At 35.0% G+C, this 23,339-nt stretch overlaps 2 protein-coding genes across 6 annotated transcripts in view; both read right to left on the minus strand.

The window, feature by feature from the left end:
- Positions 1–3,466: 3,466 nt before the first annotated feature.
- LOC117333763 lies at positions 3,467–11,276 on the minus strand. The gene is made up of 3 exons (XM_033893185.1): positions 10,981–11,276; positions 8,234–9,381; positions 3,467–5,686 (listed from the first exon to the last, which is right to left on the minus strand). The coding sequence occupies exons 2-3, from the start codon at positions 9,363–9,365 to the stop codon at positions 4,656–4,658; spliced, it is 2,163 nt and encodes a 720-aa protein (XP_033749076.1). The 5' UTR covers positions 9,366–9,381; positions 10,981–11,276; the 3' UTR covers positions 3,467–4,655.
- Positions 11,277–18,798: 7,522 nt separating this feature from the next.
- The window catches only part of LOC117332703 (tripartite motif-containing protein 2-like), a 73,545-nt gene continuing 69,004 nt past the window's right edge, over positions 18,799–23,339 (minus strand). For all 5 annotated transcript variants that reach the window (XM_033891705.1, XM_033891702.1, XM_033891704.1 and 2 more), the window contains one exon: positions 18,799–20,538. In XM_033891705.1, coding sequence (XP_033747596.1) covers positions 20,491–20,538 — 48 coding nt within the window. In that variant the 3' untranslated portion in view covers positions 18,799–20,490. The remainder of the gene's footprint in view (positions 20,539–23,339) is intronic.

Here is a 23,339-nt window from a genome sequence, read left to right on the forward strand (position 1 = left end):
ATAATTTTGAAAGAACATGTAAAGCATGCACACATCTTAAACCGGTGCTACTATTTGTAGGAGTGTGAAGGTGGCTTTCAGGATAACGGCTTAAAAAGTCTACGAGCAGAGCTTTCCTCTCATGACAAATATCCCGGAATCAAAAAGCCCACCAGCAAAGTTTTTTTCCCATGATAACGACAAACCTTGGGGATAAAAAATCCACTAGAGAGGTTTTCTCGCAGGATAACGACAAACCCCCGGGACTTAAAAAGTCCACTAGCGCAGCTTTCTTCCCATCTACCTAGAAGGTAGCCCGAGTTTTCTCTGGCCTTAACACCAAACATGGACATTATTACAGGTAGATGTCGGGTCAAAATGTCCAAATCTGGTACTAGGGACAGAGGAAACTCGGGCTACCCCGAGAGATTATGCAAAAAACACACAAGGTCTATTTTGGATAGTTTTTTTTGTCGCCTGACGGGAACGCTACCCACTGTTAACACATCTTTGTTACAGCATAATATTTGTTCTAGATTACTCAATTTGTAGTATGGCGAGTATCGCTTATTAAGCAGAAGACGCTTAACATTCCGGAACATGGTTTCATTCTCATTGTACTTTTCTCATTCTCCATACATCTTATTCGTATGTATTGATCTTCTTATATTATCGATTTCGAGTTTGAGAGAAGTATGATTTCGTTTGTTCTCAATTTGTTTGAAATATATATTATCCACACAGAAGGATACAGTCCTTAGATATTCATTGATAAATATAAACGCCAATGTGACAATCGAAATGTATTGTTTTATTCATTGTTATAAAGACAACAAAGAATACTGACATAATAGCGAAATCATAATTCTAACTAAGTCGATTAAACAACAGCAATAATATAGATTTACATGGGAACGCGTGAAAAAAATACAGGGGGGATACGACCAGGTGCTCCGATGGAGCAAGCGTTTTTTGTTTTTTGTTTGTTTCATCGACGATGTGTATGAGTGGCCTTAGTAGACTACATGTATATATGTGGCGTGCACGTATAGATAGATATACATGTATATACATGCATTTCACAATCGCTTAAAAATAAACAAATATTTCTATGATAAACAGTGCAATATATGTGGACAGCTGAACTGGCCATCAGAAGATTTGTAAATAATTACCCCGCTAGAGTTTAACCGTAGATTATCTCCCCTAGTTTGAAACCTAGGCGTACATGCACCCATGAGACTCACCGTTGTTGACGTTATTTATTCTTATTTAGTAGTATTCGACTACAATTGACGCATCTACTGTAATGACTGGTGCTGAGACCAACATTCCAAATCTCAAATATAATTAATGTACTTTTGATATTCTAGAGATAGGGGCCATTGCATTTGTTACTGAACGACATGCATATCTATGGATATAAACACATGATTGCACTCTCGTCCCATAACAACTGAGAAAATTATTGATTATACAATACCGGTTATCTGCTGTCTCTCCAAAGACTAATCGATCGGGCTGGAAAATTAATAAAACTCAAACGTGGCTTACGATAACGGTTGGCTTTGCATTGTGTCAAAAATGAAAAAAAAAAAAAAAAAATATTGTCAATAATGAAAAAAAAAAAAAAGAAGAAAAACAAACAAAAATAAAAATGATAATACACAACACAGACAAAAAAATAAATAAAATAAACACGAGGGAATACCCACATTCAAAACGAAGATACGTATTTCTAACCAAAAATCGATAAGACAGGGGCAAATATGAACAGATGAAATATTGGTTTGCATGAAAGCACTTGAAAGAAACACAAGGAAGAAAAACAGGTATCCGGAAGGGCAAATGTCTTCCGTTGCATCAACGAAACCCGCCATACAAATCAAATTCCTAAAATGAAAACAAGTTATACCATTTCATTGAGTAGTAATCCTTGCTGATGATCGAATCAATGTTTAAAGCATTTTAGAAATTTCAGGATAAAGTCATCCGTAGTTTAGCTGGTAATCCTATATACTCTAATGCATTTATTCGGAGGCGGAAATGGTTTTGATGTCGTTCAATTTTTATATTAGAAATGTTATGGTTTAGCATTTTATAAAATGACTTGCGTTTCAGAATAGTTCTCAACTTGAAAAAAGATACCAAATGGCTGAGAGAGACTCCCAAGCCTAACGAAAGAGCTCGATTACAAGTGACAAAAAGATTATACTGGGGCAAAAGCGTTAATGACAAACATGTATAAACCACATTAATTGAATAAATAAATTCATGAAGGGAAAAAACTCCAGTGATCAATCTCATAGATCGGTCGTTATACATCGATTCAGTTGACTGAAACGACCGGCCGCTGGCCGCGTTGTGCAGCTGGTCGCTATATAAGGGGTGATTACACAGTAAAAACGATTGGGACCTTTACACAGCGGTCGTTATAGACAGGGGGTCGTTATATACAGATGGTCGTTATATAAGGGGTAATTACACAGTAAAAACGATTGGGACCGTTACAGAGCGGTCGTTATAGACAGGGGGTCGTCATGTACAGGTGGTAGCTATATAAGGGGTCATTATGTAATAAAAACGATTGGGACCGTTACAGAACGGTCGTTATAGACTTGTGGCGTCATGTACAGGTGGTCGCTATATAAGGGGTCATGTAGTAAAAACGATTTGGACCGTTAAAGAGCGACCATTATGTACAGGGGTCGTCATGTACAGGTGGTCGCTATATAAGGGGTCATGTAGTAAAAACGATTTGGACCGTTACAGAGCGACCGTTATGTACAGGGGTCGTTATGTACAGGTGGTCGCTATATAAGAGGTCATATAGTAAAAACGATTTGGACCGTTACAGAGCGACCGTTATGTACAGGGGTCGTTATGTACAGGTGGTCGCTATATAAGGGGTCATATTGTAAAAAAGATTTGGACCGTAACAGAGCGACCGTTATGTACAGGGGTCGTTATGTACAGGTGGTCGCTATATAAGAGGTCATTATATAATAAAACGATTGAGACCGTTACAGAGCGGTCGTTATAGACAGGGATTGTCATGTACAGGTGGTCGCTACATAAGGGGTCATTATAATATCAAAACGATTGGGATCATTACAAAGCGGCCGTTATGTACAGGGGTCGTTATGTACAGGTGGTCGTTAGAGCAGGTTTGACTGTACAATGTTCCATATAACGTTCATCTTACGCCTTAGGCGGGAGCAGGTGAATTATTTCTCAATGTGAACATCATATCTCTAACATTTGTTGACATATAAAGTTATCTTTTATCTAATCTGTTGCTGTTGTGGGCCTTGTTTATCATGATGGCGTGATATTAGAGCGATATTCACACCTATTTAAATAACTTAATTAATGAATTCGCAATATCAATTCAGTATTGTTCCAATATTTTCTAACATTTCATTTTGACCTTCAGCTCAGTGGAAGACAAGAATTGTATTAAAAAAAGAAGAAGAAAAAACACAACTTAAAATGCGTATCTTTATTTCATATTTAGTTACAACAGCATTGCATATGTCCCGGGAGATAATTTATGAGTTTTTCTTCAAAACATATATCATGCATATAACTCAAGTAATCTAAGATACAGTAACGAGAGTACATGCCGAATGGTTCAGTAATATATGATATACATTGTTTTTATTTTGTTTTTCGTTTTTGTTGAATTATTAGTATAGAAATGGTTTTCATTGTGATCACATTATACTTTTTCTCAGTTGATACAGTTTGTATTATGGAGTGAGCCTCAGTAATGTTACAGTAACTTGTACTTAATCCTTTATGCTTTTAAAGCAAATAAAGTATGTATAAATCAATGTATCAGTGAAGACATGATTTACATTATATCTCATAAATATTTGATGCAACCATTTCTAGTGGTTCATGGGACAAGACGTACGTATGATTTACAACAGTATAAAGCTAATTTATGTTACAAATCTAAGTTTTTTTAAATTACAAAAAAATTGCTTCCAAAACAATATAGCACAAGGCTGTCAGGGTTGACGAGCCCTGTGATCAGCCCTTGAGCAATATCGGGTCCTCACGTGCAATTTGTAGAAGAGCATTCATTAATTTGTCATCAACGTTATTCATAACTTAATTATTCATCCCATGGGATCCTATAGTATGCTAACTCAGTCTAATTAAATATTCCTGTAGTTTGGATGAAACCACGGAAGAGTCAATGACGAGTTAAACTATATTGACCGTGAGTGTTTTCAATAAACACTAAATGCTGGAAGCTTTGGATAGCCGATGTAGGTAAAGTTTGTTGCCCAATCCTGTTGAGTATTTAATCAATAAAATGTATTTGAAATGTAAATAATTGAGACAGATATCCGCGAAATTTGCATTACATATAGGATCTTGAATGATTTTAAACAATTTTTTATCATAAAACTCAGGAAATTTATATTTTGAAAGGTTTTAGGTCAAAATAAGCACGACAAAATCAAACAAAGGCAGCCATTTTGTTTTCATGGCGTAACGTCATCAGTGTTATTATCGTCAGAATCGATTTATGCCTGTCCAATGAAAAACGCTCTTTGGTATATTGCACTATTGACATATTTGTACAGATATGACATGGGCGAATTCATTGGACAGCAGGAAGATTAGGTGATAAATACTGTATGTTTAATACGTGTGTTACATTAAACTGCGGTTATTTTCTCACTGCCGTTTTCATCAAGAAGTCCCATCCAAATAGCGCAGTGTTTCGCCCGCTCACGAATCTGTCTCTGCATCAGATCAAAGCACATGGCGAGCATGGCCAGGCCGACAAGGAGATATATGGTACATATGATTTGTTTCTCCTGACTTTGCCAGGACTCCATGCTATGTCCAGGTACCACGTCCCCAAATCCAATCGTCGACAGAGTGATAAAACAGAAATAAAAGCCGGTTAGGAATCCCCAACCTTTCTCCCACAGCCCGAACAGCACACTTCCTAACAAGTTATATGCCATCACAATAATCAAGCATACCCATATCGGAACATCTCGGGCAAGTTTCTTTCTCTGTTTCACCGACATCCCTTTGCTGAATCCTTTTGGTTTCTCATGTTTAGCTTTCGGCAGAGTATCGCGTACGTTTTCTTCTTCTTGCTGTGAGTGATCACCCTCCACAGTCGGAAACGTTAGGTCAACATCCATGCTTCCAACAGACTTTGACCGACTTTCTTTATCATTCTCGTTACTGTAAGTATCAATGTTGCAAGCACTGTTACACGGTAGATTTTCATCATCACGACATAGTCCGTGTTCACTTTCTTTGCACTCTACAGCAATTTGAGATTCTGCGTGTTCAAATGGAAATTCGGAATTGCAAACACCCCGACAGGGCTCACAATTTGTTTCGTGGAGTTTGTCCAGTTTTTTTATTTCGTCGAGCTCCATTTCAGCATTACAGTTTTTGTTCTTTCTGCACGGGAAATGACGCGTACAGAACCTAATGAATGGATTACGGCTGGTTATCCTATACTTGGATGCCTTGTATCGACCTTTTAGGTATGAGAATAAATTTTCTATCTTGAATTCCATTCTGTAGAATAACTGTCGAAAGGTTTGTGCCATGACGTTTCCTAGGTTCGCCAAGCAGAGAAGTGTGAGGGGGATTCCAAACATAGCGTAAAACATGGTGGCGATACGTCCTCCAGGTGTTTTCGGAGTGATATCTCCATACCCTATACAACAAAGACACAAAACTTAAAATTATTTTTATTACATTTTTTACCAGTCAAATATCGAAAATTATTCATTCTATAAAAGTGATATTTTTCAATAGTGAAAAATATCACTTTTTTTTCTGATTTGACAAATCAGATTTGGTTTGTTTTGTTTAACGTCCCATTAACAGCCAGGGTCATTTAAGGACGTGCCAGGTTTTAAAGGTGGAGGAAAGCCGGAGTACCCGGAGAAAAACCACCGGCCTACGGTCAGTACCTGGCAACTGCCCCACGTAGGTTTCGAACTCGCAAATGACAAATCAGAACACTGCTTACAAACGACAATGGGGAAAATCAAGATTTGCATATTGCTCTCCGTTAAGTTATATGACGCCATAATGCACGATTTGGCGTACATTTGTGAGTCCTTGACAGAGGCCGCAATGAATTCCAATTTCCATATACAGGGCTTTGCGTATTCTACTTAAAGCGGCTATATCATTAGATTTCATATTCATTAAACTGTGACTTCTTACAAATTATAGTAAAATGGTTTTACGAAATAGTGAGACCTGACTCTATACCGTAAACAATGTCCTATAAAGATATCTTTACGAGTTTTAAAACACCTTTTACCTCGATTTATGTTTGTAAAGAATGCTACACGGACAAAACCGAATGTCATCACGTGTGACAAGTCCGTGCACAACGTTCTGCCTACGAACGGTAATACATTCATTCTTGAATCTACCGAATTTTAATGTTATTGTCTGTAGGGGGTTTAAATACCCCTGGGTATGAGAGTTTTATTCTCTTATCCAATCGCGAGGCGAACTATTTGAGTTTTTTTTTTCAAAGTCAGTTATCAATTTCACAGGTTCACGCCATTTTTTTTGTTAGTTAGGTTATTACACTTACTAAATAAATACTTCTGACACCATATTCTTGTCACACCTTTTCTTGTCTATCCTAAATGCACATAAGCGATTTGGAATGATTTCTTACAAATTTCGTAACTGTTACTCCGTATACTGTAAAACATGAAATAATCGTGCGTACCTTCTTTCGTGGTTCTGAACTCTCAAATTTTTTTCGTGGGTACAAGCTTTCGTGGTTAGCTCATGCAGCTATTATATAACAATAATACACACAGCAATATTCGTGGTACTTATATTCATGGGTCCATAGCATCCACGAAAATAACGAAAGTTTATACACAACAAAAGCTTTATGTTATACAGTATTTTGGATATTTTGGTATACAATATCTGTATTTGAGAACAGTGACGATTTGAGGTAGCTTTTCTTATGACATTAACAATCAGTAAATACTTCTTAAAACCATTTTGAGATCCCGTTAATTGATAGTTCTACACCAGTCTCAAAAGATCACACTTCCGACTAATACGACTGGTAATGTATCGTCCTACACGATCGCCTTTTTACAGTCGCCATCAGAAAACCTCATCAATCATGCATATCACGAAACGTTTGCTGAAGTAGTTTGCTTTCCTCAAGCCATATCTATTTAATGGTCATAATAACACAAACTCTCTTTAACAAATGACAGTTTGTCGCATATGCGATCATTACACGTTGGTTTGTCTCGTTAAATATATCTTAACGTTTCCCAAATGTAAAACGAAATGATTTAAATTATGTACACAGGCAAAATAAAAAAAAAAAAAATAATTAGAAATTAAAAAAAAAACAAAACCCCAAAACAAGTCGCGTGAAATTCACATTAAATTCAAGTGAAATTCACATCAAAATCACGTGAAATTCACATCAAATTCACGTAAAATTCAAGTGAATTATTCACATGATTTTTTTTTCACGTGAAATTTATGTGAATTTCATATAAAGTTCACGTGAAGGATATTCCTCTGTGTATCTCCATACATTGTCCGGGTATATGAAACTCTCTCAGTTATTAATGCTATGTTTGGTACATATAGTAATTTCAGAATGAGATTACATGTATTCTGACAATACACAAACGAGCACAAAGTCTGTATAATACGCAATGTGAATTTTCTCCATGATATTGAAATCCATGATATTGAAATCAAATTCATGATATTGAAATCCATGATATTGAAATCCATGATATTGAAATCAAATCCATGATATTGAAATCAAATTCATGATATTGAAATCAAATTCATGATATTGAAATATAGTCTGTAGGCCTGTATCGTTAACAAAATAGAAACGAGTATATGCATATGTGATTATTTGGCCTTTAACAACAAGACAATGCATTTTTTAATTCGCTTGGGCGCATACAGCCGGAGTAGCCATTTTGGCGTTAACAGCTTACACACGACATTTCTTGCACTCATGTACACTTATACAGCTGTGCCGACTGGGACACAACGGGGTAAAGTATTCTGCTAGAGGATTCAACACGGTGTCTGTGCCGAGACTCGAACTAGTGACCCTTCGGTCAAGTAGTCCCGCGTCTTACGACAAGACCTACGTGCTTCAAAATGATTCGAGGAGTTTAGAACTATCAAAATTTAATGGACCATATTTGACAGATTAGAAAAATATTCGACCTACCTATGGTAGTAATCAGTGTAACTGAATACAAAAGAGCTCCCACGAACGTCCAGTCTCGTTCGCCTCCCACAACGTCATCTACGCCATCCCATCCCTGTCCTTTTGTCTTCGTGTACAATTCTCGCTGGAACTTTTTCATTATTTCATCAGCGTTTTTTGTCCAGGATTCTTTATTCAAATGGTGTATCTTGTTGGCTATATTTCTTAGTTCTTCCATCCTTACTGTGCGAATTTCACTAATGGTTGAGCGTGTTTTCTTTTCATTCCACGCCTCAAGACTTTGAAAGATAATTGCTCCAAGGATTGCGTATCCCACAACTATACATGCTAGACCTACGTTTGAGGCTGCGTAAACTAATATCTTTTTACATACTAACATGCAAGTATCATGTAATTTGCTTTTTACATCATCAGAGTTATCGCTCTTAGTGACGGCAGCAGTTCTCTGTTCGTCATCAGTTGGGGACGTTTGTTCTTCACAACCATCAGGAAGAAGTCTTTGTCCAGTGACTGTGTTAAAAACAACGAGACTTTCGAATGTTCCAACTTTTGAAGAATTCATTTTTGAGTTACAGCCATACAGTTCTTCTAGAAACAAAGTCTCCGAAGAATGTTGTCCTTGTTCATGAGAGAGGGTATCACAATCTCTACAACGTTTCCCAATATAGCCTAGAATGGCAGTTTCAGGTCCAAGTCTCAGCGGACTTCCATCACAAGATTTAGAATAGACAAAACCTCCTTTAGGAGTCTTGAATTGACTACCAGATGAACTAGTTCGCAAAAAATATCGACTTCCGGTTCCACTGTTGCAATCTTCGTCACGCATATCTCCGTTTTTGCCATCATGGGATCTATTCGGAAACGTGCTGTCATCTAAAATGTTGATTTCATCTTTTGTGCTTTTTATAGCAGAGATGTTTTGTTTTGAAGAATTTAGGGGATCAATTGAAGTGTGTACTGTATCAGCGGTTCGATTCGCGACATTTGGGACACTGCCATTCTTGTTTTCACGTTCTAATGTATCTGGGTGTGAAAGGCTATCTGACTTCCCAAAGGAATCTGTTCCACACTCACACAACTCTGCAAATTCCTCTTGCGTAGCAATTGGGGCTTGATTCGAATATGATGCCATGCTTCTGGTGTCGATTCTGTCAGCAAAATAAAAGATTAAAGTTATTTTATAACCATGCTATACAACTTTCCTCCGTCATACTGCCATCAAACAGACATGGATTTGGCTAGTATTAATTATTCATCGGAGTTTGCTGCACACAAGGCAGATAAGCAGAATGATTTTTTTTTTGTGATATTACGCAACATACCTATGTAATGAAGAATTGTTAAAACTATCTTGCATGTATGCTGTCGTGTATTGAGAGGTTTTCCAGGATCTCCTGTATATCATGTCAAATGAGTATATTCCACAGGCTGTATTATTGTAACCCTGGTAAATACTAGCCGCAATATACCGCTCGGCTAGAGAGATCTTCTCTTTAGCTCGATCGGTTGAGCGTAAGACTAGTAAGCCAGAGGTCCCGGGTTCGATCCCTAGCGGAGGCAGTGATTTAAAATTTAATTAATCCTGCGCTCTGTTACATTGGCGCCCATGTAGGGACCCGGGAAAAATACTCAACCTTGCTCCACAAGCATCGCTGTTACCCCTGGGAACTCGAGGACGAGTTCTTCCCTGGAGGGGGAGTATGTAACCCTGGTAAATACTAGCCGCAATATACCGCTCGGCTAGAGAGATCTTCTCTTTAGCTCGATCGGTTGAGCGTAAGACTAGTAAGCCAGAGGTCCCGGGTTCGATCCCTAGCGGAGGCAGTGATTTAAAATTTAATTAATCCTGCGCTCTGTTACATTATTACATGATAACAAAACAAAACAAAATATGTCGCCTACTAATATAACAGTATGGTTCTCACAATAATTGAAATTTAACAAAGTCACTACTTTCCAAAAGGTAGTAATTATGTCAAGCTAACCAATCATTCTAAACATCAGATGTTTGCTGCAGCAATATGCTACTGTATAGTGTTTTAATTTCATTCGGCTAATGTTTTGCGATTGTCCCAGTTGGAACTACTTCACGGTTATTAAATTTCGCACAAGACCACCTTGCAAATGTTCTGCAGTAAGCAAGTGGACATTTATACCGTTGTTTCTAATTATAAGCATACAATAAATAACCTCCTGTGGGGTCTATATCTTAATTTATCTACCCGAGAATCTTCATTTCACCGATGTAGAGGGAAATCAAACAAATGGTGATAACTCAATAAATTGACTTTAACGGATGTTAATATATATTTTACGATAATTCAATATGTTATTTCAGCATTTCTTTCAATGGGTAACTTGAAATTTCACCCAATGCATGGATACCCGAACATTTTACCCAATAGGTTTCTTGAACATTTCACACAATGGTAACTTGAACATTTCTCTAGATATATAGAACCTTAATAACGTTAAATACACTAGAGTTAGACGGATTCAAATGTCATTTTAAATATCGAATTCCTGGAAAAGATATTTATGATGAAGATATACGTTCCAAGTTAAAAATGAAAGAGATTATTGTTAAAAAAAAAAGATTGTTGTATAATAAACGAAAGATTAACAATTTGGAAATGGTATTTGAAACGTTTTTGAATGTTTACAATTTTTCATAATGTGATATTTTTTACCTATATTGATCACAAAGAAGAGTTTGACAAACTAAATCTTTATGTAGTAGTACTTACGTGAACAAGGGTGTCACCAGTTTTGTCAATGCTGACTTTCTAACCTTCGCTGTTTCTCTAGTTTTATCAAAACTGCCTCTCTAACATTTTCTTTGTCTCCAGTTTTGTCAATACTGAGTCTCTGCCCTTCTCTGTTTCTCCAGTTTTATCAAAACTGCCTCTCTAACATTTTCTTTGTCTCCAGTTTTGTCAATACTGAGTCTCTGCCCTTCTCTGTTTCCCCAGTTTTGTCAAAACTGCCTCTCTAACCCTTTCTTTGTCTCCAGTTTTGTCAATACTGAGTCTCTGATCTTCTCTGTTTCCCCAGTTTTGTCAAAACTGCCTCTCTAACCTTTTCTTTGTCTCCAGTTTCGTCAATACTGGCTTTCAAACCTTAGCTGTGTCTCGTTTTGTGACTTATATTCCTCTCACCATAACGTCCCTCATTATCAGGCGCAGTACAGGACAACTCCTCGGAGACACATATTACATTTCAATTATTATCAGCTGTATCTAATCATACAACGGGCTGGATGGACAACTGCACATACTGCTAGGGGACTTCATATACAGGATAATTCCAGTCTGTTTACTAACACACCTCATGAACTATTCATACTTGGAGGAGATAATGACATTTGACGAATGGATATAATCCTTGACAAATAACCTGATGTGACAAAATTGAACCAACGCCAGATGCAATTAACATGGTTTTATGTTATGAATAAATCATATGTCTGCTTGGGGAAATTAGAAGGGTGAATTGCACGTACTATATGACATTTTTATACAGTCCATATGATTAAGTTTCTATCCAAGTCATGTAATGTTTTGACCTATACTACAATTATTTTTATACTGAATTTAAATAATAATGCTTTTGACATTTTCTGTCTATTAGTAGAATTGATCCAAATCAATGAATATCTGTGTAATAATAATGCCACAGTTATTGATTAAATGTCGTATTGCTGTGTTTTTTAAGTCAAAATATACCCTACCGCTGTCACAGGAAATACGATTCTCTATCAGTCAGACTGGAATCACACTACTGCAATTTATAGTCAAAGCTATGACAAAAGACACATTTCGTATGCATTATACAAACTGCCATGCATACTTCTGTCAACCTAAATCCGATTAAACCCTGATTGGAGAGTGAACAAGTCCAAAGCCATGTTAATGTTAGAATCGATAAATTCATAACTCTAATTACCTCTGCCATTTGAATCATACACGGATAAAGCAACATTTCATAAAACTCTCCCTAGGATAATGCTACTGCCATTCTTTTGGAATCGATTATTAAATCCCCTTGCTGTCATGTTTTTTTTTGTTCATTCATAGATTATTTATTGAATTATGTATGGCAATTTTGAAAATATCCGTTTTCACTGTATAGTTATCCCGCAGATATTTTTCAGCTTGTACGAATTTATCTTTTGATATGGATTTATAACTACCATTTATGCATAAGGATCTAATTACCTGACATAGATATAAAGGTACCTAACATAGATATAGATCTCGTCAGATGATGCTGCAGGCGACAGCGACAGGTTAATAAACCGTATTCGATCCTATAGCGAATGGTCAACATACAACTCAACTGTATCACATAGCAGAAGTCAATATGACTATCGTAACCCATAGTGAAAAAGTGAGATGAATGATGAATGAAATAAATTGTTAAAATTATTACCATACCCATATCAAAAATTAGAAATGATATTCCACAGGAAACGTATTGTTGCTCCGTCTGCAGTGAGGCGCAATCTGTTCTTTAGACTTTTACCTTGACGTGCAGTCATTTTCCTCTCATTATTAATTGTCAAGATATTTCCCAATGAATATCACATTCTCTGTGGTCGACGTGGTCGCACATTCAGGTAGGCTGTGTAAAAAGCTCCAGTTTATCGTAGTAGTTGATTCCGTTCAAGTACATCATCAGAACACTTACTTTGGATATGGCACCAAAATAATGATTTCTTTGCAAATCCTGTTCGAAACAGTCCCTTCTCTCAGACCTTTTTATCAATCAATTTTCAAATTTGATGCAGTTTAAAAATATATTGCTTAACCATGTTCACAGGTTTGATAAATCCATTTCCGATGACTGGCTATTATAGAGGACAGCTATGGTCCTTAATGGTTTGGATATACATGTAGTTCAATACCCATTCTACTATCAAATGCACTTTACTGAAAACTGCCTCAGAAGAGATTTTTCTCATATGTTTCGTTTCGATACTGCATATCTATTTTCTATTTTTGCAGACTGTGTAGCTAAATGTAATAGAGAGTGTCATTGCAAAAGTGTCTCTTTGTGGAGATGTCTGCTGATATCGATTTTGGCCCTTCTCTTGTCCAGATCCTCACAGGATGCCGTCGTTATAGCTGTATCAGTTTAGAAACAGATCTTACTTGTTAACTGTTCCATTAGTGTGATTCAGATATCAATACAGCAATTGATACTTTTCACATCAAGAGAATCTAACAGGCGTTCCCCTTGAGAACAATTATACAACTCTTAAGAATTTTTTGTTTGCCAATCTCTGGCTAGTTACAGGCTAAAGAAATCTAACCGACACCTAGGGCCCAGTTGTTCATAAGTTGATGAGCTTAATCACTTGATCAGTGAAAATTTTATTTCGCCTTACTTCAGAATCTCCGTGTGTGTGTTCCTTAAAATAGGGAAATAGGAAGAAACTGGGGTGTGTTATAGTTTCACAAAATTTTGTGATGTTAGATGTACCAGAAATTATTTTATCACAATTTTAAGATTGTTGTTAAATTGTGATTAGCTTAATCACCTTTTGAACAACTGGGCCCAGAGCGTTATTAATGTCTTGTTTATGGCATCTGATTTCCCCCTAATTATTCTTGAAAATAACTTTTTCTAATATTTATATTCTAAATATATTGAAATTGTAATTTTGAAGTGTGTCTACATTTTGATGTCGCTATGTAACTGTTGGAAGTCCGTGACGTCATCAAAGTTTTCGGTTAAGATGTAGTAATTGAATCAACGGCAAAAGCCAATGGCAACTCCAATTGGTGTTATCAAATGGTTGTCTATAACACAATTGTTATAGCAGGGTCAATGATGACAGTGTCGTTCTGTGGTGAATATGAACGTCTATGAAAGAAAAGGAGAGGTAATGTTAAGGGTAAATCAGCAGTAGCGCTTATTAGAAAATATGTCATGACTTCACGCGTAGTTTACGTCACGGTCTCCAAAGGTACAGCCACAATGGCGCCCGAGGTACTGATAGTTATCACCAAATACACCATAATGATTCAATTGCCCTAAATACAAACTTCCTATTCTGAATCAGTGGCCCTTTTGAACATTAATATCATGCCAATACAATATTAAACTAACCTAGGGACTCCAGTAATATGATATTCGTAATGATAATTTACAGATTTGTTTTAAAGAGAACCAACTTCAACTGGCTATTTTAGGGCATTTTTTCGTATATTGTAGGAGTGCTTTATTATTAAAATATTTAGTTTAATGAATGCTATTATTCATGACAAGCCAATAAGTGTTTTACTACAAGGGCGTAGTAAAAGTGGATGGGTAAGGAATAAGTGATTATGTTGTTCACACGACGTCTACAGCAATGGATTATACAAGTAAGTAAGGGGTCTCGTGTTGTGTAGATATGACTGCATTATCAATAAATTCTGATTGTTAAGTCTTCATTTCAAACCATAATTGAGAAAGCGAAATATCAGTCAGAAGTACATTTTATGCTAAATGATTTTCAGTACGGACATTCAAACAGCTAGAATTAACATTGCAAAAACTTACGTTATTCTGTGTTGGGACAAACAGCAAATATATACAATTATACATCATATCAAAGGTCGATTCAGTCATTTGGTATATGAAAGTTTTTTACTTATTGTGTCAGCGGCATTAACCATTATTGAATGAGACGTTATGTTAAATTTCCGTCCTAAATAAAAGTGTTGCAATCCAATAGAAAATGCCATGGTTTCATGTGATTGAGATAACATTAGATCGTGCACAAACTAGAATATTGTTGGTATTATTCTTAATGATTTTGAAAATATTAAACTGTGACTGATATGTCAATGATATTGTAATGATTTGAAATTAGAGTCAGCTATGGTGTAAAAACACATTTTCTAGGTGAATGAAATACTCGTGATGGGCGTTTGGGGCTTAATTTTAAATTCATTGCATATAAATACCCTTGCTATCTTTATTTCGTTACTGTAAATGCACATATTTTAGAAATGACTTTATTTTCGCGATTTTCACTTAAAAATTTTCCGCTCAATTATGATTTCGCGAATTGTACCTACCAACAGTATTGTAAATAGGCCAATTCAAAATCGCGCTAATAGCCGCCAACATATATGCATGTACAGTATTTATATGGCGATAGAACACCATACTATATTTGATTTCCTCTGATAAATTTTAAAATTGAAAATTGGAAATCTCAACAAATCGATGGAATTGACAAGGGATTTGTTTTGCTATAGAACTGACAAACCAGCACCTCACGTGCTGTACATATGCTATAACTTAACACTATCATTCCCAGAAGAGATTTCTGTATAATATTCACATTAAAAGCTCATTTCATTGTCAAACACAAATCGTATCATATTTCTCTAATAACAGAGCAGGAACCATGATGAATTATTTCCCATATCCAATAGATTAATATATATAACCTATATCGTTTCTATTTCGTATCCAGCGTTGTTAGGGATTTAAAGAGCGTGTGTATCATATCATACGTTACTTGTATGTGATGCTCATTTGTTGGAGTTGGTTTAGATCGATAGTCCCTTTCACATAGCCTAACACTGTACATAATATATTTAGGCACAACATGTTACCAATAATGACGGGAACCGAGAGTTATCGTTCCTGCTACGTTCCAACTAACAGAATAGTGTAGATTGCGGTAAGAAATGACAACTGGGTAGAGGTGATCTCACACAGCGTTGATATTTCTAATGCCCTGAAAATTGATTTGGAGAATTTAAGCGCACTTTAATTGATCCGATACTGACAATAATGGCACTGTCATGCAAAAAAGAAAACTCTACTATGGCGTCGAAATTATTTGAAAACTTAAAAAGTGATCACAAATATTTCCGTGTTTTTATATATCAATAAAGATTATCTCGATGCTTGTCCATACAATTAAAATACTGTCACCTCGATACTCATATATATTACTAATGGCGCCGTATATGACGATTTATAATTGGTCTGGAGAAGAAACATGATATTATCGTTTTAGGGAAATGGCTGGATACATATGTCAATCATCTGATAAAATCAACATAGTACGGTACTCTAGCAGTTGTAATATGATGACCATTGCTCCAGGAAGTTCATGCATGTTCAACACACGGAAAGAAGTTTTCGCGATTTTTTACGCAAGTTATATTGAGTTGTCTTTCATGAGTTGAGGTTAGTTAAGAATTTATATTGAAATCTTTTATGCTAATTTGAATTTTATGCAATGTATAATAAAATATGTTGGTTTTTGATAGAATCTAATAAATGGTTTTACAAGATACTGCGGTAGCATAATTCATATTAAATACATTGACAGAAGTTTTTGAGATTTTTTTTACCTAACTTACACAGAGTTATCTTTCCTGAGTTGAATTTCGTGAATAATTCATATTGAAAACTTTCATGCTAATTTGAATTTTATATACAATGTATATTGAAAACTGTTTTTTTTTTTTTTATAGAATCGTAATAAAAGATTTTACAAGATACCATGGTAACATAATATTCATTTTCAGGACATTTATAGAAAATCTACACTATGAGAGATCAACCTATACCCTGTTGTCCTTCCCTATTGTTTGAATCAGTCATGTAGGCTTCTTTTAAAAAGATGGATCGAACGATAGACACACAAATGGATCACTTTTAAATAAAAATCTTCGAACATATTAGCTATATGACTTGTAAGTGGCATACGAGATCAACAGCATTACCTAACGGAGTACAGACAAATCCCAAAAGAGCCTTAAAACTATCATGGTCTAGAAGGAGGGGTTCATCTATCTAACAATGGTATGCTAGTTTTTAGTGAACACCTTTGTTTCCTCTGTGAACATACACACATTCTGCTTGGTAATAACTAAATTAATGATTTAATCGTATGTTTACAAACTTCTTTCCTCGCTGTTATAATTCAACCATGCTACTCTTAAAGGGACATTCCTTCGTTTGAATAAAGTGTATGTCGCCAAAATGAAACTGAATGGAAATGTGTATGACGTTCATTACTGGCAGGCACAAAAACTGTTAATATTGTACTTTTGAAGCTTGTGTCACAATAGCATTTGATGTTTTTTTTTTTTTAATTTTAGGCCCTTATCATCACAGATGAGTTCTAGAGGGGAAAAATGCTGTATGAAGCAAGTTAATGTATTTGCTTCTGCATGTGTGTATGTATAAAGTGTAACTCTAATTTTGAATTAAAATGTGCTAATATACTGTATGTCTTTAGTGCAAGCTTATGCCTATAGTGTAATAAAATACTACAGACAAGTTACAAGTAATTCCTCAATTATCAACTGTTTGAGTCAATTATGATTATAATTTCCTTTATGGAATTGATGCTCCTTCTCATTTGTTCATTTTTGTTTGTCGTAACAAATCTTCTGTTCTAGATTTTATACTTTGTCTCTTAGCCTCTATGACAAGTTCGGGTAGCTTTAAATTAATTATTACACATTATATGTTTATATTTAAAGGCGATATGCGCACGTGTATTTTATGCAGTCTTTTGTGTTTCCAAAAAATCGAGTCCACTGTTACACTTTATACTGGAAGTATTTGTTGTCGTTTTGATATAAATAAGAAGTAATTTCTTAGTTTTATTTGTCCAGCATCAATCTTATCGTTAAATACGTCTTCTTAAGGAATCCTTTCATGCCATGATTTAATCTTTTCAATTCGCAACATGGTCATTGACCCCAATACATAAACAATCCATCTTTAATGGAAATGGGAAGGAAGCAAATTTTTTCACAGGCTATCATTTTCTTGAAGATTTTCTTATTGGTAATATAGCGAACGAACTGGAAATTTAATGTTTCATAGTGCGATATGGAGTTCAGTATAGCTGCAGGTATTGCCGTTTTGATTCTCATTTTTAGAACTTGGTAATTGTAGCAAGGTGTATCACCAGTTATCGTTCTTGAGGAATTGTCGATATCGCATCATATTGATACAGTAGCTAAACTTTGTGCGATATGGAGCCTGGTGCGTGTTCAGCAGTCTTTGGTATGTCTGATGGATTCAGTGTCATAAATTACATTTTCTGGAGGTGTCATTACGTGTGCGCAACCTGGATTAATAGTGCAGGTGTCGTCAATGCCACCACAGACGTTTACCTTTCAAGAACACCTGGTGTTCCTGTTTTATCGCTGTGAAATATCCCCTTTGCTTACATTGTTAATGACCACAAATTTGCTTGCAAATTGGTGTTCTAGGGTTGACCTTACCACGACACTGACTGAAAGGGTTGTTCGCAAATCGACTTCATCTTGAAAACATAAAGATTTATTCAAACTCTCATTAGGACCTATCAATACTTCATTGAGATTTTTATCTTTCAATAAATGCGTAATCACAGTACAATATTATTTATCAATTATGTGTAACGCGATCTGAGTTTTGGATTATAATCTCTGGTTATATATCCCTCAATGCCTTACTATGATTGTCCTCTGTATCTACCATTCCATTATATTAACTGTTTTTATTGTCTTGTGTTGTTACGTCTAACGAAAACAAAGAAATACGACGAATTGTTGTAGTTTGAACACTGTGTATTGAGTAATATGTCTGATTCAATAGAAAATACTTCTGAATGTCTCCATACTTTTTGCTTGTAAAATACATCCAATGAAATATCTACATGACATACGTAAGTCACTTCCATATACTCCGTCTTCTTAGAACATCAAGGGCGACAACTGAGAAACAGGTACACCAGTTCCAGGTAAACAATGTGGAATAAACGATAAATGGTCTCATTCAGTTCCAGAAATACAAGTAAGATGTACACTTCTAAAGTCCACTCAAAATTTTCATACATTTTTTCAGTCCAGAAACCATGTCCATTCTACATATTTTTAGGATGGATCTTCGAAATGGAAATTTTAACAAAATGCTATTTAACGATACTTATGTAACTATCGGTTACAGAAAGAACATGCATATTTGAAATGTATCTCTATAATGAATCTACAGAGTAAATCACTATTGGTTATATATCTGATCGCATCTCCATTCTACTATTTCTTGTATGCAGTCATGCGTGACGAGACGAATTATCTGGCAAGGAAGAAGTCTATTTTTGTCCTTGGCAGACGTCCGCCGCCATCTTTGATACGTCACGTGAATGTATGTGAAACTAAATCTACCCGACATGCAGCTGTAATACAGTCATGCGTATTGTAGGTCTATATCTAGCCCGCGTTATTGAGGATAAAGACCTAAGCCCAGTGATCAGTGGATGGTTTAGTGTGAATGAGATCTATATGAACGGCGTGGTTAAGGAAAGTTTCGAGATTAGCTTTTGTTAATTATGAATATTAAACATTTTACTGAGCTATTTGATAATGTTTCCATAGTTACTAAACCTTTGAGTATTTTGTACCTCTTTTCTTATATAAATGCACTAGAAAACATGTGTTTCTCATCACAGATATTTTATTGGAAAGGTGAGTTGTTTGAATATATCAGTACTTTTCTACATGGTGGTGACTTCATAATCAATTAATTAAATTTTAACAAACATGAGGTAAGAAAGGCAGAAAATAAGATGAATTATTAACGGAAAAATCATGCTGGATTGTTAAATTCTCGGATCTGTCCCAACGTTTAGCACGTTAAATGATGAATGAAATAATAACAACTAGTTACATTATGAATATAAAATAATGAAAACGACATGCTCCGAACGTCTGTTCCCAAATAAACTTTGACATCATAATTCTTATGCATGTAGTTAGAAAAAAGGGGACAAATTTGCCATTCAAATTAGACTTCATCTGTCCTAAATTGATTTCTATCTAGGGATTGACAAGTATATATAGACAATACGATTGAGGAATATGGGTTTATCAAGCAAAACTAATTTCAGATATATAAGAAAGCGTATACCGCTCAATAGCGCCTCACAGAAATAAACTAGTGTTTTCAACGAAAGCAAAATCAAACTGAATATTTATAATGAAGTTTGGTCATACAGGTAATATATTGAGTCTGGAGTTATCGATCGTTATATATACACTTTCAAATCATGTCGCCATTGAAATTCTGAGCGACGGTAAGTGCGCAATAACGACCGGTAACTCCAGCCTATCCCATGCAAGTTCATCGCCGCCATCTTGAAGGTCAAAATTTACGTTGGTCTCAGACGTTCATATGTCACGTGCCACGACCTCGTTTTGGATTTAAGTTTGGAGTTCGGGACAGATCCTTGGCGATCCTAGCTACCGTGGTATATATCTTGTATAAGTCGGGGTTTCTACTGCATACACCTGTAAGTAAAACAACGACGACAGGTAAGTTCTTGTCTCGCCTAATATTATCATAACAATCATATATAATCACAAAACAATGGAATCCAACAAGAGGATTGTGATGTTCCACCATATCTATACGCTTGTATTACACGTACAATTATTCGACGAAAATCATTTGCAAAAAAACATGTTATATCATTTACTGAAACTGTTTTTTTCTCGTTTATTGTTGCGACCAAAACAAGTATCCGCCATATGTACAACGAAAATAATTTGAATTTGAAAATGATCAATCGAATGGACAATATTTCTATGGAGTGCTTAATGAGAACATCTTCTAAATAATTATACTACATCAAGGGAAATGAAGATACTCATAAAACGTGGAATTCAAATGTATATTATAATCATTATCTACTATAATCAAAATATTGTGTTATTAGGTATCAAATATAATTCATTAAATGGACACATATTAGATTGCTGTATATAAAGCTATGTAAATTATATAATATATATATTTACAGATATGTAAACGTTATATACATATATTTATCTATATTACAAATGTACAAATATGTGAAAGTGTATAACATAATTGTATACATTTGTAATACAGAAAGTTATTAACAGTAGGTGATGTACATATGTAATATACCACATATATCATAAATACATTTATGTTTATCTTTACTAGACATAAAGTATAAATAGAGCCATACAGCAGAACCTGGTCAACCGCTTATATAAATTGTCTTTTTTTTTTTTTTTTTTAAACAAGACTAATAAATTTCATTCAGTTTATCTTCATTTTGTTTTAACTATTTTTGAGATTTTTTTTATAATAACATTATTATCAACAATAGAATAAATAAAATAAACAAACAAATCAATAAAATAAAACCAAATAAAAACAAACAATTCCAGTCTATGGATATTGCGGATTGCAATTTCACCAAGGTTCTTTTGTACATGACACAATTAACTATTGTATACGGGAAGATTTTGCCCTTTGATACATCTGACATTCGTTGCTTAATCCCCTATAAGTATAGCACTAAATTTACTTTTTTTTCCAGTAAACTTTCCTTATATACCAGTAACTAACAAGTATTTGTTTGAATAATCATTTTGCGATATTCAAAATGAAACGTCTATTTCTTTACAAAAGGGAAATAGTGAAGTAAAAAATTGTCGTTATTATGGAAGTCCCAAAAGCTAAAACGAATCTTAACTTTCACCACGGAGGAAAGTCGCAAGTGGGCTTTCTCCTTTTTATTGATTTTCAGAACGGAAGAAGGGCACAAGTGAAACTACAGCGAAAATATCCCAGTATACAATAGGCATACACAAACTTGATAGTTCAAACATCATTATTACATACAAGTTTACTTCACATACATAGGTGATGATGTGGGTTAGTAGGGAATAAGAATCAATAGTGAATGGCATTTATATATCTATGAACGGGCACTGGTTTGAAAATACTTAATGGAATGACGGTGATGAATTATCTATTTGTCATAAAGGGTTTTGCATTTTCTATGCACAAATATACCAACTATCAGTCATTGAAAATACACAAACTTATTTATTTTACCTTAATAACATATTTTCTGAAAACTACTAGTCGTAAAAACTGATATATAGATATAATAGTCTTTAAAGATTTACAAGAGAAAACATATTTTATATTTGTGCTTAAGTGATTTATAATTAGATAATTTGAAAATTAATTGTAAACTATGTCAGGTATACAAGTGAACTACAACTTACGTTAACAATAATTTTTCGCAGGTATTGTTCTTGATGAAATTATAACTTTATGAATGGCATGTCTAAATTGATTCGTACTAATAAAATGGATTGAATGGAATTTCAGTTATGTATTTTATCACATACATGTGTCAACCACCATTATGATATTGACCTTATTCCTGATCACTTTTGGATTCGCACGACCTGTAGCAGTTTAGATCGGAATACTTTCCTATCGAATAAGTATTTATTATCGTTTTGCAATAATGTTTTTAATGCAAGATAAACAGAAATTTAGTTTTATTGTCTTTTGATGTACGAAGACAATAGTTTCAAGAGGATATAGTTACATTATCGATGTTGGGAATCCGAGACGTTTCAGTCGAAGACCGAAGTTTCAGTAACATAACCGATTCTTTCTTTAGCAGCACTCGGTGATTCAATGAGAGAACTGATATTGCTGATATGTTTATATCCATATTAGCCAATCACATTCACTGTACTAGAATAGTTGCAGGGACCAATGAGCAAGCATCTTATACTACGGATCGTTAGACACAAACAGGTAACAACACTAGTACATCGCTTATATAAATATCCACACCAGAATGATTGTTTTTGATTTAAATGAAGGTTATGTAATATGAACTGACTATACCAAAATGAAAATCAGTTTAGTAGCGATGAATATCCTTAACATTATTCCCTATACTAAACACTCGCATTTCCGTTATTTCATTTCGGTAAATATGTTAAATGTAGGATGCTTAATGAGTTTCAAGAATTAATCTGGATATGTCCATACTAAAATGTCAGTGCGGTAGCATTCGATATCGGGCGTAGGTGGATATATTTAAGATAAATTCAGTAATGGAGTTATATACACGTTTGCATACTACGAACAAAACAACACCGAGTCTTGGTGAACCATTGAGTCTGAAAGGAGAGAAAGCTGATTGTCGCTTACAAGTGGAAGTGCCATTGGATTCAACTGAAAAAGGTACATTTGGAACAAGCAATTGGGGGGTCTCAAAAAGTGAGTTAACATTTTAGTGAAA

This window comes from Pecten maximus, chromosome 8, assembly GCF_902652985.1.
Source record: "Pecten maximus chromosome 8, xPecMax1.1, whole genome shotgun sequence".
Taxonomy (NCBI): domain Eukaryota; kingdom Metazoa; phylum Mollusca; class Bivalvia; order Pectinida; family Pectinidae; genus Pecten; species Pecten maximus.